General features: G+C 39.8%; 1 protein-coding gene across 2 annotated transcripts in view; it reads right to left on the minus strand.

Moving 5' to 3' along the window:
• LOC111323089 (cytoplasmic dynein 1 heavy chain 1) overlaps nt 1-17,890 on the minus strand; it is a 58,151-nt gene that overhangs the window by 25,757 nt on the left and 14,504 nt on the right. For both annotated transcript variants that reach the window (XM_088737909.1, XM_022926376.2), the window contains exons 25-52: nt 17,395-17,505; nt 16,783-16,992; nt 16,376-16,522; nt 15,584-15,750; nt 14,249-14,588; nt 13,425-13,610; nt 12,694-12,897; nt 12,221-12,503; nt 11,210-11,310; nt 10,579-10,729; nt 9,981-10,221; nt 9,045-9,228; nt 8,329-8,541; nt 7,728-7,880; nt 7,450-7,535; nt 7,175-7,331; nt 6,858-7,079; nt 6,431-6,634; nt 5,687-5,854; nt 5,062-5,295; nt 3,757-3,931; nt 3,107-3,260; nt 2,586-2,751; nt 2,193-2,356; nt 1,536-1,722; nt 1,087-1,182; nt 733-828; nt 185-346 (exon numbers count right to left, since the gene is read on the minus strand). In XM_088737909.1, coding sequence (XP_088594035.1) covers nt 185-346; nt 733-828; nt 1,087-1,182; nt 1,536-1,722; nt 2,193-2,356; nt 2,586-2,751; nt 3,107-3,260; nt 3,757-3,931; nt 5,062-5,295; nt 5,687-5,854; nt 6,431-6,634; nt 6,858-7,079; nt 7,175-7,331; nt 7,450-7,535; nt 7,728-7,880; nt 8,329-8,541; nt 9,045-9,228; nt 9,981-10,221; nt 10,579-10,729; nt 11,210-11,310; nt 12,221-12,503; nt 12,694-12,897; nt 13,425-13,610; nt 14,249-14,588; nt 15,584-15,750; nt 16,376-16,522; nt 16,783-16,992; nt 17,395-17,505 — 4,962 coding nt within the window. The remainder of the gene's footprint in view (nt 1-184; nt 347-732; nt 829-1,086; nt 1,183-1,535; nt 1,723-2,192; nt 2,357-2,585; nt 2,752-3,106; nt 3,261-3,756; nt 3,932-5,061; nt 5,296-5,686; nt 5,855-6,430; nt 6,635-6,857; nt 7,080-7,174; nt 7,332-7,449; nt 7,536-7,727; nt 7,881-8,328; nt 8,542-9,044; nt 9,229-9,980; nt 10,222-10,578; nt 10,730-11,209; nt 11,311-12,220; nt 12,504-12,693; nt 12,898-13,424; nt 13,611-14,248; nt 14,589-15,583; nt 15,751-16,375; nt 16,523-16,782; nt 16,993-17,394; nt 17,506-17,890) is intronic.

A 17,890-nucleotide genomic window follows, 5' to 3' on the forward strand; every position in this document is an offset into this window, starting at 1 on the left:
GACTTCTATTTGCATCTGATTGGTTATTAGAAAATGACGCGAGTTTTCTAAACCAACCACAGTGTGAAGCAAATTAAGACCACGGAAATCGTGGATTACAGTCAACAAGCGATTGAAGTTAGCCCTATTAAACAGGATTTAAAAAAGTGTTCAATTGAAAAAAGAAAACAAATTCCTGGTGTACCTCTCCATTTGCCAGAAGTGTGTTCATCCTTTCCAGGAAGCTTGATTCCAGTATGTTGGATTCATCCAAAATAAAGACACTTTTCTCATTCTTGCAGCCTGCACGTCTCAGAACTGCTCGCAAATCTTCATCAAAGTCTGCCGCCAAGTACTTTCGGTGAATCTAGTGAATGTTAGAAAAAGAACATCATTTGTCAAATTTACCACTGGGCAACGATTACACGAGTGGGTTACACAACAATTATGTAGGCTCCTATGACTTTTCAGCGGCTGCCAGAGTGAGCTTGCAGTTTGAGACCACAAACCAAAAGATGAGTAACTGCAACGGCCAATCAAAACAAAGAAAAATGACACAGGAAGCCGATGAGAACTCAGAATTAAAACTAATCACCTAAAGCGCGGGAAAACGCGAGCGACCAAATCCCAGTGGGTTTTAGTTTTGCCCCTGATTGGTTGAAAGGGTGGGATGAGTTTTATAGACCAATCACAGAGAGATGTAGAGCAAACCAAAAGTTAACTGAAAAATAACTCTACACGATGTAAACAAACCTTGACTTGGAAAACTTTCAGACCATTCATCCATGCCACAAATCTTGACAGCGTAGTTTTACCAGCTCCACTTACACCAATCAACAGCAAGTGCCCCTATGAAGGGAAAAATAGTAAAGATGACGATGAAACGGCTTGCAAATCCGGTGCTGGTTGAGATCGCGATTCACACACGTGCGGAAGATGCGACACGCTCCCTCGCACCTTCGCGCGCGTGAGGTCTCAAAAGCGGAGGCCGTTCAATATTCACCCCGCTTCCAGTTACATAGAGTACCTGCTGAGCAGAAGGGTGCAAGAAATTCTGATGCAAAGGGATGCAGATTAAAACAAAGCAAGGCGAGGTTATGGACTTACTTGTGGCTGTCTAAAGATTCTGTCAATTCTTAGAACATGGTCGAGCACTTCATTAAATAACACCAGAGGAACATCTAACTCTTCTTCATAGAACACCTGTTAAGATTCACCATTATGATTCAAACATAGTACAGGTCACTAACATGGGAAACAGTTGTTTCCCTCATGTTCTTGTTTACTAAGATTCATAATAAAAAAAAATTACTAACCACTAACAATTCATTAAATATTTCCTTTAAATAAATCACATCTCCAGTGCAAAAGCTGTGAAATACTCGACAATTTACCAAACATTTCACGACACATCATCGAATGACGTTCGTCTGTCGACCGACCTTTTGGTCGCAAACTGGCCTATCCTTTATTCAAACCCAGTTGGCTGACATGTTTACAGAGGGACAATTCTCTTTGCTTTCACCCTACGTTCGACAAACTCAGATCATGTCTACCTTAAGCCTTGCTTTTACAAAGTCTCTGAGCTCTTCCTGCTCCACTGGCATGTAGTCCTTCGACAGCCAGTTACTATACAGGATTGGTCGTGCAAGGGCAGCATCGCGATCTATGTTCGGAAAGTGTTTTAAAGCTATGTTGTTGATGTTTTCTTCTGTCCACTTTCGCTCATCATCTTCCACCAGCCTGGAATACAATCAAACAGTATAACCTAAGAACAAGCCCTCACTATCAACACTGAAAGATGTGCGTTTCTCCGTCCCAAAGAAGATTGGAGACGAGTTCGGGAGAGGTTTGCTGGAGGTATGGCACTAATAAGAACCTCATAATCGGCTAGACCCCTTTCCAGACCTCTCGCCAGCTCGGGTTGCTCAAGGCCTCGTACCGGCTTTCCTGAGGGCAAAGAAACGCTCATACCCAGGCGCTGATAATGAGGGCCTCGTCCCAGGCTATCATCGCGATCCGATCCATTAGAACTTAAACGAAAGCTGGACAAAGATGGTAAACACACACAAAATCACGGAATAAAGTCTTGTTACTCTGTGTTGATGTCCTGCTTGATAACTCAAAACTAGAATATCATTGAAGTACACGTTTAAAAAACTTGCAATTCTTCTCTCTTATAAAAAAATACCTAGCCCCTTCAATGTTTTTACCTGTCTTGAAAGAGACGCAGCGCTTCGTGAGCCCACAGGCGAACAAGTCCTTCGACTGATAATGTCTCCAATGGCTTCAATGCTTCACAGATTCCTCTCACCCATCGAGTCATTTCTCGAGGACTGTAGATGTAATGCGGCTGCATGTCTTGCGTGAAGCGTTCCTATTACCAAGAAGACAGTTTATTCGTGAACAAATCAACGCAAATCAAAGTCCTAATAAATTAAATCTTTTCTTCGCCATTGATTGCCTATCCCCATTCCTTTTTTTTTTTTTTTTTTTTTTGCTTTACGCACACTCGCTCTATTCTACTATGAGCGCGAGCTTCTTTTTCGCAGTTAACTAACTCCCATCAAGCCCTTAAGCTTCCCTACTGCACATCTTTCACCCACCTGAGACATGGAGTAGAACTCCACCATAGCATCAGTCAGGGGCTGAGCATAACTCCTCAGCGGAGGAACAATTCTAAGCATTGCACGATTGAACGTTCCATAGATCTGAGTCAGTGAGGTAGGACCTGGATAGTCAACATAGATGACTGGCACATGACGCAAGAATCTGAAAATAGATATCGTACTATTTAGAGCTTGGCTTGGCTTGGCTCTGTAACCATGTAGCACCCCCAAAGTTAACCTCTTAAGGGAACTTTATACGCAGTATTGGTATCATAAATCTACCAGCGTTTCAACACACGTGCTGCAATCCAGTTGACTACAGCACAGCCGCCTATTTCACCATCGGCAGCCACTTATGGAAAAATTCATTGAAAACCCTTCTAAAACAATGAGGAAATTTGCGCTTAAGTTCTCTACGTCATATTAAATTTGGGCTTCACCCTCATCAAATATTACGCTGTAGAAATCTCGAGTTGATTATCTTGTAACTCATCAGATACTTTGAGAATGTTAACTACCTATGTGACAGAGGCTTTCGGCCCGGATCAGTGGGTGGATTACAAGCTCCCACAAACTGGATCCTCTCGATCGTTACCCAAGCCTGGTCACTGGTGCGGTAGAATCCACCATGCTCCACAATTTGTCTCAGGAAGGAGATTACACGCTGCGTTCCTGAGGTACAATTACAAAAAGGATTTTTTTGAAGATAATGTTTTACACAAGCAAAAAAACGTCTGCACAGAGACAAAATTCCCAACGTTTTCAACAGAGTCGTGTGAATAGTACTGGTTGATATTTTCTTGAGCGGGCAAATGTCTGCATACATGACAGCAATTAAATTCTGAAAGCACAAAATCTTGAGCTGCCTATGAATTTAACTTGTCAACCACATTGAAAATATTCATTTATTAGAAGCTTATGTCACTTTTTCTCTCGATACAAATCTATAAATCCAGCACGACTAGTACGTAATCTGGTGACAGCTGACAGTTTAAACAAGGAATCGTTGTCACAAAACAAGCAACCAATTTTTTTCAAATCACGCGCAATATTAGGGACGGTTCAGTTTTGCGAAAACTATATTCCCGATTGCTTGTTAAAAAAAAGAAGAAAAGCATCTTTTCATGGCAGGGACAAGGAGGTGGGATTGTTTAAAGGGTTTGCGCACCATAGCTGTCCATGTCTGGAAGATTGATCTCGTCACAGAACAGCACCATCCACTTTCCAAGTTGTACTGGAGCAAGGACGATTCCGTTCGGAGTTCTTCTGTACTCACAATAATGATCGAAAGTTTTCAGGAGCAGTTCAGGAGATGTAGCACTGGAGAAATTCAAACCAACAACCTAAAGTGACAAAACATTTATATCTATATGATATGGTGAATTGTACACCCCTTTTGATTGGTTCGTATTCATGATCTATTTAACAATTGGTTCATGCTTTAGCGTGCACTATCGAGTTATGGAGCACGCGGGAAGTTTGGAGAGCACGAAAGAAGCGTAAGAGTTGCCCGAGGCGATAGCCGAGGGCAACTCTAGCTTCTTGAGTGCTCTCCAAACTTCCCACGTGCTCCATAACTCGATAAGTGCACAGCTGAAAGCATGAACCAATTGTTTTAGAACATAGCCGGTGGAATTGTGCATCAAATGCGACGCGAAAAACGGACAACAATATCAGTTGAAGCGAATCGTGACGGCGCTGATGCCAAGTCTCCTTTTCCTTTGTTTTTCTCTTTTTCTGCCTCATTTAAGAACTCTAGCCCATGGGAAAAGGTCGAAACATTGTCTTCGTTTTCGGAATAGCAGGCCGAGTTTCTGTTTGTATCCATTATTGTCGCGAAATGCATTATTTTTCCCCGCACTAGCAATGGCCGCTCGCGCGAAAAAAAATTTTTCTGGCGAAGTCGGATTTGCTGACGCTATCAGCGTGCACTATCGGGATTTTGAGCACGCTTACGTATAATGAATTTGATTGCGCGACTCTGCTAGCTATGTTCTAATACGGGATGGACGTATATATGACGTCACCATCACCAAGTTTTATTTCTTAACTAAACAAATCAAATAGATTCCACGTTGCCGTAGGTCCTTTTCAGAAAAAGATCAAAGATGGCGTCAAAATATGCGAAGAACATCGATTAGTGACCCATGCTGCAGCACCCAGTGCGCCAATGCTTTGTTCTCACCTCATTTTGACGTCATCTGCGATCTGTAAACGAACAGAAGCAAGGCAACAAGGAAACCAGTCCCACGCTCGTGAAAAGACGAAAAACGTCTTTCTCTATTTCATTACCGAGGATCAAAACTTAACATATTTCTTATTCTATTTACAAAACATGGACTCTATTTGTTTAACGCACAGTCGTGCAGTACGGTTCATAGTCTACGGTAAATCTGCAAGAAGCTGACATTTCCAGATGTCAGGTTGAAATGTCTCTCACTTGTTCTTAAATCCAGTTGTACTTTGTACCCACCTCCATGTCAGGAAGAGCTCTCAAGGCACTGAAAAGGGTCATAGTTTTGCCGCTACCAGGGGGTCCACAGAGCACCATGGGCTTGTGCTCCGCCAGCCACGTATAGAGAAGAGCCTCATGTCGCACAGTGTCTACTGTTGGTACCACAATATCTGGGGATGCCACCTTGTGCGTTTCCACCTCAATCTGAGGAACCTTCGACTGCCATAGTGCCCACTCGCCTTGGATCGTAACCTGAAAAGGACACGGTCACAATATTGATAACATTTCAATTTTTATTACAGGCTGAATGTATTTCAGTGCAGATGGGGGATGAGGAAAAGACAAACAGTCAACTTCAAAACACAACAGTAGTGGCCAAATATCGTGAAGAAAGCAAAGGCGTAAGGCGACAAAAATGGTTGAAAAGGACAGGAACGCAGAAAAAAAATCATTCCAAAAATGTTTCTACATGTACGAATCCAGGCAAAGATAGGTTTGACATTGTTTGATAAGTTGGATGAGGTCAGCCGTTCTTTAGGTATAAGACGTTCATCTAATGCACAGTACAGGTAACCATGTTATGATTGCTCAAGCTTTTTAACGTAATAACTTGCTATTATTTATGTTTACAAACTTCTTGAACCTCATAATCAACAATAGACTGTGATGAGCTGGCAGGTAAAGGAATTGTAGTGATGCTCTTGATGAAGCTTCCCAGGTCTTCCCTTGTCTTCAGCTTACAGTCACCAGAGAAAGCCCAAAGGATACAGAAGATCAAATAGCGTGGAACGTAACGTTCAATCTGATCTCTCTAACGGACAAAAGAAAATGCTATTAGCCTTTTTCGATCGAGTTTCGTAAAACCAAAACCGAAAAAAATACACCTGCCTATCTGAGCAATGAAAAACCTCACAAGGAGCCACTCAGAACTCACAGAAAAACAAGTAAACTGTGTGAAGCGCGGGAAAACTCGCGCGACCAAGACGCGGTTGGTTTACGTTTTGTATCTGATTGGTTGAGAAAGTGGCGCGAGATTTCTGGGCCAGTCTAGGAGGACAGCGAAGTAAAAGCAAAAATATCCCGACTTAGTTTTGACACACCATTTCTTTAATAATTTTCCATTACAAAGAAAATCATTTTGATCGTGCATTATGATAATCCGTGGAAGAGTAATCCGTTGGACAAACTGAGCAGAAATCAACGTCAGCATCAGGCGAGAAAGCGAGAGGCACAAACAAACATATCAGCTCAAGGTTTTATCTTGATAAAACACCAAATTCTCTTTACTAAGTTACAAGAAAATACAAGTCTACATTATGGCGACCAAAAAGGAGAGTTACTCATCATATCTTGGGATTTCAAGGACTAAACAGATGTCAGCACTAACCTCCATTGGAAAATCAGGATGTTGTTGATTGTACTGAAGGACATTCCTGATTCCTTGATGGACCATGGAGAAGAGTGATTCTAGTGCCCTCATGCGAGTGAAGTCCATGATGTGTTCCTGCTTGAAAGCAAACTCCAAGCTCTTTACCACAAGACCGTTGGACGAGAAGTGCTCCTGGATAATGTCCACAAAATCACACTGGACCTGTAAATTTACAGAAGATTGGTGAAAATTTGGAAGCCGTATCTGAAGAAATAACAGAGAGCTTGAGATTTGGTTAATTCTCTATACAACAAAGTCGATCGCCAAGAGCTTGGCGAGCTCTTCTAGCCAGGCGCAAAGGGAATAGTAGCTGTTCCTCTGTACTTCAGATCTCGCACACAACCATGTTTTTAAAAAAATGACTCGGTATTTGTTTGAACCATACCTGCATTGTTGGTGACAAGGCGTCTTCAGCCTGTCCTTGGGGTTTGATTCGTCTCATCTCTTCTTCGACCTCTTCCACTGGTACTTTCTTCATCTGAAGTAGATGATTGCCAAAAATCATTTCAGTCGACAGAACGTCCTCGCTGAACCACACCATACCACACCGGCTAACTGTGGCAAGAGTGGCGAATCGTAGATCTTGTACTTCAAACATGATTCGCACCTGCAAAAGAGATGTTTCACGTCATAAATTGGGTGAATTAAATTCAACACTACTCAAACTCACCTCAAACCCTAAAAGCATTCCAGATGACTTACATTAGACGGAATTCCTAGACGTTCCCCATTTGGCAAAGTCAGTAACTTATTGTCATCCAGGACACTGTTCAAATTCTCCACCCACTCTGGGTCAACATCGCCATCAAAAATGATCCACTGCCTCTTGTTAATCTCACCACGGACATTGTCAATGATCCTTGGAAGCAGAGAAACAAAACATCAGAAACTACACAAGGCATTGGCACCTCAGCAAATTACAAGAATCGTTTGACACTTCCATATTCAGTCAATAATCAAAGAAATTGCATGCTTACTTCCTGAGTATGTGAGTGAATAACCCATCTGTCCACTCCCTGGTGTTCGGATCAAGGGTTCCATATAAGGCTTCCTTGGAAATGGCCTAGATGGAAAAAAAAAAAGCATATAAGCCAGTCATTTAAATCACCTAAACGATTCAAATCAGTTGTCGAAGGCTTCTGCAGCCTGCGTAAACCCTAAATCGGTCCTTCAAAAGAACTTAAAATTTATCTCAACCGATTACAACAGTTAAGAACATGTAAAAAGAATGATTTAGAAGCGCTCTAAATTATACCTTGGGGTCAACGACATGTGCCACGCCCTCCACACCCTCTACATTTTCCAAAGCCTTCAACAAAGTGCGCCAGGCCGTGGATTTTCCACTTCCACTTGGTCCAACCATCATCAATCCATGATGAATCTGGGATATCTGGTACAACTGAAGGATCTACAACAACAGTAACATGAAATATAATATCATTCGATTGTTACTTATTGAAATGTCTCGATTGATTCTGCATCAAAACAAAGCCAAAATTTGATTGTAATGATATGTTCTAGCTGAGAGGATGTTATAATTATCAAACTGTGAAATCCAGTGTTTCACTTCTTTACTCCAGGGATCTCAATATCAATCCTACTTTCCGTCTGTCATTTCTTGAAATTTTTGCTAAGAGATTTCAATGTCAAATAAAACAACGTGCCCTGACAAAATTTTTTCGCCACCTTCTTATTGCGCTGAAATTAAACAGAGAAATGTTAATGGGCAACTGCTTTCTTACTACAATGAATTTGACCATTTGTTGATCTCAAATATCATACACAAGGCCGTTTCAGAATGAAAGCAGTTACCCGTCAAACCTTTCTGTTCGATATCAATTCTATCAACGCCTTACCTTCTCTACCCAAGCACCACCTTGTTCTTCTCCATCTCCATACACAAGGTGTGTTTCAGCACAGACTTTCTTTATCTCAGCCTTAAGATCTGTCATCTCGGCGCCAACATAACGCACTCCTGGGAAAACATCTGACAAAAGACTTTGAAGAAGAGGAATGTCTTCTGCCACAAGTTTGGGTACAACTGTTTCATAAACACTCTGGATCAAAATCTAGTTGGATAAAAAGAGCAACATTCTGAATGTTAGATTTATATACCAACAACTACAACAAGGGGGGAGTGTTATAGTTTCATTTTAAACTTGCTAAAACATTAAAAGGAATGCATTCAACCAATGCATGGCATGAGCTTGATTTGAAAAAATCACAATTTCTCTTTTCTCAAAGTTGTATCAATAAAAGTTGCCTTTATCTAGTTGACGTAAAGTTTGAACACTTTAGGAAAAGATAACAGTTTGTTTAGAAGAAAGTATCGGAAAAGTTAAAAATATTCAAGTATTTTATGGTCAAATTCCATACTTCAACTTGGTTCAAATTTTCCCTGCCTCTGTTTTAGAGTAGGGTGATGCATGAAAAAGTGTTTGACGTACGGAGAGTAAACAACTGAACCACAACGTTGCACATCGTTGCACATCAACAAAATAAAAAAAAGGCTACTTTTAGTACAAGGACTATGGATTGATAAGAGAATTTTGCAATACAATTCAAAGCAAACCTCTTGTTCGTTAAGCCTTTCAGAGATTGCGGCCTCATCAGCTTCTTGGCCTTCCTCAGTCAAACTTTCTTTGATTCTCTGGATCTTTTCGCGCTTGACGTTACCAGCACTCACCAGTACACTCTTCAGTGCACGGAGGCCAAAGTCATAGTGAGACTGGTTAGACAACTGCTCTCCACATAATCTGTAAAATAAATGACAAAATTAATTTATCATAACCCGTAAAAATCCTCACACGTGTCAACGAGTAACTTCTCCCGACAATATCCATACATTATCTAGCAAATGGGTATTGAGAATACTCAAACTTATCAGTTAGAAACTGTTATCTTGATCTGACACCAAATTCTCCTTAGTAATTTACAAGGAAATGTGTAGTAGCTATAGGGGAGAATTCAAATCAGATCTTGAGAGTTAAAGGTTAGCAGTCTTGTGCATGTTGCTTGATACTTTTAGGATAAGTGATGTATTGAGATTTAAGATAGCCATGGCACAGGGTGGGCAGATAAGTGATGTATTGAGACTTAAGATAGCCATGGTACAGGGTGGGCAGATAAGTGATGTATTAAGACTTAAGATAGCCATGGCACAGGGTGGGCAGATAAGTGATGTATTGAGACTTAAGATAGCCATGGCACAGGGTGGGCTGATAACGCACATTCCCTACAGCTTGACAAAAAGCCCAAAAAATCTCCAATGTTAGAGACTACTAAGTAAATGCTTCCTTCAAAATGATGGAAAGTGGATAACCCCCTTTCTGCATGCTCTTGTTCCTTTAGTTTTCCCACCTACAACTACTGAAAACCTGACCTAGATTAACACAAATTATCTAAAAAAAAAAATTTATTGGCTACGCAGATCATTTTCGTTTATCTTCAATGCCAGTCCATCACAACTACAAGTTGAATATTCAATATTACAATAATTATTGCTTACTTGAAGAATGGAACAATCTTTGTAGCTAGTTTCTCTGCAGTTCTGAAGCCCTGTGAGTACAACATGACCTGAGCAATAAGCTGCCGGTCAGGAGTTGTCATAGCCAAGCTGCGGAACAACTTTTTCAAGTTGTCAGGGAGGTTGGAACGTCCAGCATAACCCGGATTCATTGTGATGAAGATTGCCATGTCGCGGCTCACTCTCACTTGTTTTCCCACCAGTTCAATAGTAATTGGTGCAGCTGAAAAAATATTAAATGAAGATTATCCATGGTTATTCATACTACCCATTAGTGTTGTCTGACAAAATCGACTTTAGAGAAATTTTCGATTGAATGTCAAAAGTTAAAGGGTTAGAAGAGTTAAAGGGTTCATAAGAACTCATAATTTGCTCCGACCAAGGGTTCATAATTCGCTCCGACGAAGGGCTAACGCTCGAAACGTCAGCTTTTATAATCGTAACGGTGGCCAATTTACCATTTCAACTTTGTTGATATATTCAAATTATTTCTTTACCCCCACCAACGCAGCCCCAAACAGTTTCTTTAGAAACTATCAGCCTTTATTCATAAAAACTGTTTGTTAAATTCCTTCCTTACACAGATCAGTGCTGCCTTCTCTGAGAGAGAGCTGGATGGTCTGAATCTGTTGTGAAACAGCAGACAACATTCTCTCTTCCAGACGGTTGAACTCGTCAAAACAGCCCCATGCACCCACTTGGCACAAACCAACAAAGATACGACCCATGGCCTGGAAAAAAAAAAAGAAGTTGAATTAGATTGACAAAAATCTAGGACCCAAGAGGTCTACATTAGGAGAAAGTATCTCTGACTTCTACAATTAAATGTTCTTTCCCATTGTATGAAGCCTTTAATGGAATTTTTGAGGTTTCTACGAGTGTTCAGGCATAAGCGTTCCTGTCAATGTGATGTATGATCATGGCGTAAATGGAAAAGGGGAAAGTTAGCAAATTGCAAATTCTCGAAAAGATAGGGAACAACAATGGTTCAGAAATAAAATGGATTCCAGAATCCAAATCAAATTCCACAACTCTTGCAGCTTGGACATCCTAGTTTACAAGAACATTTCCATCCATTGAAACATCTCTGCCCCCCATAACAGACCACCGTCTTACAATCCATCATACCACAAACACTGACCTGTAAAAACCTTTGAAAATGAGACGAGTCTATGTACACCTGTGTCAGAGCTAATCACTAACTCACTTACCTGGAAGTCAAATGTTTCATCACAGTTGAAGACCAACACAAATCTTCCCAACTGATGACCAAGAGCTTTGACAGATTCTGTCTTTCCTGTACCAGCAGGACCTAAACACACAAGAAATAATAATAATAAAAAAAAAACAATCAGTAAAAGGAAAGAACATAGAGAACAGTTGGTAAAAAGATGAGAACCCTACAGACTCATTATTTTCAAATATCATGCAAGAATATAATAATTATTATATGCAGATCTTCCAAGTCTCCCTTCCAATTGTTCCACTATTCATTCTAAATCAAGTAGGAAAATTTTGTGTTAAATCAAGATTACATCCTCCAGCAAACATGTTTTTCTATTCTCATCGCCTAATGTTGTAAGGACAGAAAAAATGTTCATCGCTTCAATTTTGGAGTTACATGTAAGAGGATAAACAACTTTGTCAAAAAACAACCTAAAAGTGCATTTAAAGATTTAACAAATGGTAAACACCACAGCGTACACTATTGAGTTATGGATGCACGCTGGAGGTTGCTAAGCGTGAAAGAAGCGTAAGAGTCATTCGAGGCGATAGCCGAGAGCGACTCTAGCTTCTTGAGTGCTTAGCAAACCTTCTAAGTGCATCCATAACTCAATAGTGTACGCTGTGGTGTTTACCATTTGTTTTATAACAAAACATTGACACATTGTAGTTAAAGAGTTCCCTTTTATTTAACAAATCTTACGCGACCAGAAAAAAACAAGCGCACGCAGAAAAATAGTCTTTGCATTTGCTCACGTCAGCAGCGTACACCCATGGGCAAATGGCGGACGCTAAATTGACCAATCAGAGCACACGCTTTACTTTGGTTATGTTATAAAATGGCTTAGAACTGTGGAGGAGTCTTGGACCATTACCTAATTATGTAAATAAGTAAAGACTTTAAGAAATGAAGAGCCATCTTTAAAGAGTTCAAAATAAAATCCCAATCATACTGCAAATGTTGTTACTAAAAAACAGTACAGTAACCATTGACTAACCAAAGGGTGACCCTCCCAATCTTCCCTCTAAAGCTTGTGTCATGGTAAGATAGCAGCGATCTGTCAGGGGGGTCTGGACAAGCTTGTCTTGGACTCCAAGGTACTCAAATCCATAATTAAACTTGGCATTGGCCATGTGGATTGAAAGCTGTTGAAGGACATCCTTCTGTTTTGGGTCAAAGTAGAACCTCATCTGACAAAGCCACTCAAAAGCTTTTGTACTGGAGACTTGGGTGTTGATGAGCTGTCTTGTCACATCACGCTGGTGTACATGCTCAATGATCTGAAACAGAAAATGACAAGAATGCTTTCAAAACTGAAACCACTGTTGGTTGTTACCCAGAGCACTGAGTTCAACAACCTAAAATTGGTCTCTGTGGATTGGACAATTTTAAGATCTCTACCACGCTGATTTTAGCTAGGGTGATGATAAAAGGCAATCTAAATTGAGAACAAAATTTACAGTCGCTTACCAAGTGCTCCAGTTTGCGTCGCCTCACTGGAGGCTGTTCTTGTAACACAGAGTCAGCCAGGATGTTTAACGTTGCCTCAACCACTCTAAGAACCTTTATCATTGGCCCAAGGTCTTTCTGGTTTGATGACGAGGAGATGGACTGCAGTGCTTCCTCACAGCTTTCTGACCAGGCAATCTGAGATGCTAGAACCACAAGTTGGGCCTGTATAAATGAAATGATCAATCCTAGTATCAAGAAGACAAGAATTTATTGACCTTACCCCAAAAGAAGTGCTGTAGATGTAAAGTTAAAGCATCTTGTCCAAGATCACAAGACAACAAGGCCAAAGTGTTCCTTTAAAGCCAAGAAACTATCCACACCTTTCTTGTACTCATAACCCTTGATGATCCAATCTTTAGCACAGTAACTGAAGAGGGGTACAAAATCAAGCCCTAACTAACTTATAATGTATTATCCACTTCTCCCTACATTTCACAAGGAAATACAGGACAATTTGGAAGGGGAATCTAGAGGCCTTTCAGAAGCATCTTTTTTTTTAAATATTGGGTCGCTTACAGCACAAAGAAATAACTTAGGATGCATTATCTACTTCTCCTTTCATTTCACAAGGAAATACAAGGCAATTTGGAAGGAGAACCTAGAGGCCTATCAGAAGCACCTTGGGTTTTCTTTCCACGTACCCAATTAAACATAAGGTCACTCACAAAACAAAGGAATCTTTTTCTCACCTGGTAACCATCGACCCAGTGCATGTACTGTTGCCCGTCAATGGATTCAGAGTTGAACTGCTGTATTTCAGTAACGGCTGTAGCCAATAATGTAGCCAGGGTGGTACGCATTTCGGTTTCCACACATGCCAGCCATTCATTGACTTTAGGGTGTTCTTTCAAAGACACAGCTTTCTTGAAAACCACCTAATGACAGAGAGAGTGCAAATTTAGAAGTAATCTTGCATTGAGCATGCTGTATTTAACCACTTCACAATCTAATTGGGAGCTTCCCAAAATTAATGAGTTTGTTGCTAAAATTGGCAGGCACCGTAATTTTCGAATACAATTACATGTACACTGCTTTTATTATTAGCAAACTCACTTAAACAAAGTAAAGAAATCAGAAAAAACCAATTTTGATTCCAAATAAATTTAATTGTGCCAATCAGTGCCTACAACCAAAACAAACTAAAATGTCAGAGTTCAAATAGAATTCTTTGCCAAGTTTATTTTAATGGACTGGTCAGTTTTTAAGAAGTAACTCTGTTAACAGTATTGGCTCTTTGATTATCAAATATTGGCTCTTTCAACTTTCTACCAATCAGTATAACATTATATCCTGAGGTAAACTTTTAAAGGATGAGATTACACAGATATAATCCTTCCACAATTTCATGATCTGTAAGTAAACGCAAAGGGAAGTAAATGATGCAGGTTAACTCAGTGTTAAGGGCAGATGAAAGACTTGACATTAATTTTGGTAACAGTTGCTTCATTTAGTACACAACATATTGAATGCAAGTCAATAATTTTGGAACAACAATAATAAATTTAATGCTTGCCTCTTCTCCTTCCTTGGAACTCAAACCAGTAATCAAACTCTCATCTTCATTCAGAACTATGGCTGCCACACCAGCAAACATCTTCTTGAAGTGTTTTTGTAGTTTTGGAATACTCTTGCTGTTTCCAATGATCTCAAGCAAGTCTTCGTCTCCCACGAAGTAGAATCTTGGAAATGATGCTCTCTCCCTCTCAAGGTACTCACCCAAAGCTTTCTGGATTTTACCAAGTAGATCTGCAAGACGCTCCAACTGTCTCTGGACACCTTGAATGTTCAGCACATCCACAATCAGGGGCGTCTTGGCTACTTTCTTCATCAGTGTCAAGAATTCTGTGCTGATACTGAGGTGACATAAAAGAAAAACCCCAAATGTTAACAAAAATTATCAAAAAGAAGGGGAATATTGCCACTTCTCCATTTGATAAAGAACTAAATAATTTGGATATATCAACAAAGTTGAAATGGTAAATTGGCCGCCACCATAACGATTACAAAAGCTGACGTTTCGAGCATTAGCCCTTCGTCGGAAATCACGATGTAATCATTACGGTGGCCAATTTACCATTTCAACTTTGTTGATATATCCAAATTATTTCGTTACTCCCACCGACGCAGCCCCAAACAGTTTCTTTCGAAACTATCAGCCTTTATTCATTATGATAAAGAACTAGTCAGTTCTCCCCCTGTACTTTCATAGGAAACATGATCGAAATATTTTCCCCTTTTAATACGCTGTAAGCTTTTGTAAATTCACCACCTTGATTTTTGCAAGAATGTGAAAATTGTTTAGATAAATCTTTCACACATCAAAAGGCTCTATTTAGAGAGTGTACTAAATTAAATCTTAAAGAAAGGTTTATGTGACCTTCTTACTGCTGTTGCATGTGATGTCATGCACTCATTAGCTAGATCCCGAGAGGCATTGCGAGTTATAAAAAGAAAGCATATCAATCGAAGTGGGAATCGTTTCAACGCCTGTTTACTGTCATCGTTTATGTTATAAGGACACAAACGTGAGTTTTTTTGGGTTTCACTTCTTGTTTGTCTAGTCTTTTTCCTTATTTATAGTTGTAATTTCCTTTGCTTCTTTTAGTTTTTGAAACCATACAATGTTCATTAAAGATTATAAAGTCCATTTTATAATTACAAGTGCACGTGTCCAAGTTTGTGTTGTCGAACCGTTTTCTGCGTGCACAGACCTTCCACACAACTTCCACTGTTCCAATTTTGATCAACATTTCTTCTGTTTCCTATATTTGTACCTTAAAAGTTAGGATTCCTTAATTGATGACTACTCCTTTTTTCTTATTACCAAAATATAACTATGAATACCCACCTCTGGAATCGCTGAGTCTCCACTGGAAGAAGAGCCTTGATATCAGCACTGCCACTGAAGATGCCATCCAGGTACACCCATCTACGCTGGACATCAATCCACACATCAAACACATCATGGATGCGATTCAACTTCTCCTCCCATTGAAGAGCATCTTCTTCAAATACCTACGAAATAACGGCAGCTTTAAGACAAGACCTCATGACCTTTCCACCAGTGTCCCCTGCCTTTCTTAGGCACCTTTTGTTGAGATATTCATAGTTTTAAAAATTCAAAATATCGATACATCAAGAAAGAAACATGGACTGATTTTTTGGGCAAAGACCCAAGATAGATGAAATTAAGATTTTTAGATTCATGGCTTATGGCTCATAAATTTATCATGACTTTCAAAAAATGTCCCTCCCCCTCCCCCCCTAGAGAAGGAGAGTAATGTTCCAAAACAGACTTTGAAACTACGAGTAGCAATTAACAGAAAAAGGCTTTTTTCATGGTCATGCTCTGCTGGTTTGTGAAAAGAAAAGAAAGGTGATATTATTATCTAAGTGACTGTATTGATGTAACCCCAGAAAGTGATACATCTAATAATACTGAGACCTGCTTACAATTGGGAATATTGTTTAGAGTTAATCTTTGTTGAACAAGAAGGTTCTAACCAAATTTAAGTATGCACAGGAAGCCTTAGTGTCTGACTATTTAAAATCAAAAAAAAAAAAAACGTTGGGCAGCATTTTGTAACCTTTCAATTTGATCACATTCTAGCTATGCAAGTCACACAAATGTGCACCATACCTTGTAGTATGGAGATAGTTTCATGGCAGAGACACTGTTAATGTGCTCCTTGACCTTAGTGAACAAGTCATCCCAGCCACGGATGATGCGGCACTTGTTCTGGTAGTTCACCAGCTCCAGTTCATAGCTCTGCCATACATCGCGCACCTGTAGTCAAGAGGAAAGAATAACAAGCAAGATTGTAAGAGAACATACAATGAAAAAATGAGTGACTTGCCAGGACAAAAGAGAGAATTTTGGCCTAGAGAAAAAAATCTGGATGGTGACATAGCATTCAACTCTGATAGAAGTACAGCACTGTAAAAAGGGGTTAATTCTGAGGACCATTGTGAATACAAGTGACTAGAATTTTGACAACCTGGAAAAAAGTCCTCATCAGAGTCAACTGAAATTAAAAAATTAATCACCTGCTTCAAGAATTCCTCCAAAGCCATTTCTCCCTGAGCAACAAGGATGACATCTTTGATGATTCCCTCATTCTTCTGAAGATCTACATCCCACACTTGTCCCAGGCTCAAGTCACTGAGCACCCAGTTTACATGAAGCTTTCTCATCAGTGTCTTCCAATGTCGTTCCTTCAGAGCTTCTGATTTGAGTTCCACAATCAGCATGTTTACCTGTCACAGCAGATGTCAGAAGAAAGAATTTTGAAAAAAATCTTCAACACACAGGAGTGACCAAACAGTAATTTCTCCTTGCAACATCAATATATTTTCAAGTATGATGGTAATGAGAGGAAAGAATAATATCAACCAAGGGATAGCAGTTTGATTGGACATCAAATTCTCAGATTAAATTTCTATGAAATCTGTAGAGGACTGTGGAGAATTGATGTCTAGATCTCAAGAGGTAAAGGGTTTAACAGCATGACTAGACTGTAATTGGCACAACTCACTAAAAAGCGTGAGATTTTACTGTCTTCAATAACATATCAAAAAGTGGAGTTAATACTCTACATTTTTCTTCTAAGAATAAATTGGTTCATCAAAGCAGAACAGTAGTGGAGAGATAAAAATCACCTTCAAGTAAGTCTTGATTGTCTTCTGGACATACTCAAATGAGGAATACTGCTTGAGCCGAGCAGGAAGGTTCTTCATGTCATTCAACAAGGCATCAAGTGACTGACGAAGCTAAAAAGATTGATAGACAAGGTGCATCATCAACTAATTTGGTCATAAAGAATTTAAACATAAACTGTACCAATAAAAACCAAGTGATTTTGTCGGTTTGTCTTGTTAATCTCCTTGCATTATCACTGCTGCATCAAAAATCAAGGTCATGAGAACAAAGGAAATGATTGTTAACTAGCCAACAAAGCTCCTAATAGTCCATTTTACAGTTGTGTGCTTGGTTGCCAAGCCTTTGAATGGGAGTGAGGCTAGGGTTGACCTTGTTATGATACAAACCTTGCTGCCTTTCAAATGTAAATCACTTTGTTATCATGTTGAGTAGATACAGGTCTCTATAACAACAAGGTCTCCTTCAGCCTCACTCTGAATCAAAGGCTTGGCAACT

This window comes from Stylophora pistillata, chromosome 11 (genome assembly GCF_964205215.1).
Source record: "Stylophora pistillata chromosome 11, jaStyPist1.2, whole genome shotgun sequence".
NCBI classification, from domain to species: Eukaryota; Metazoa; Cnidaria; class Anthozoa; order Scleractinia; family Pocilloporidae; genus Stylophora; species Stylophora pistillata.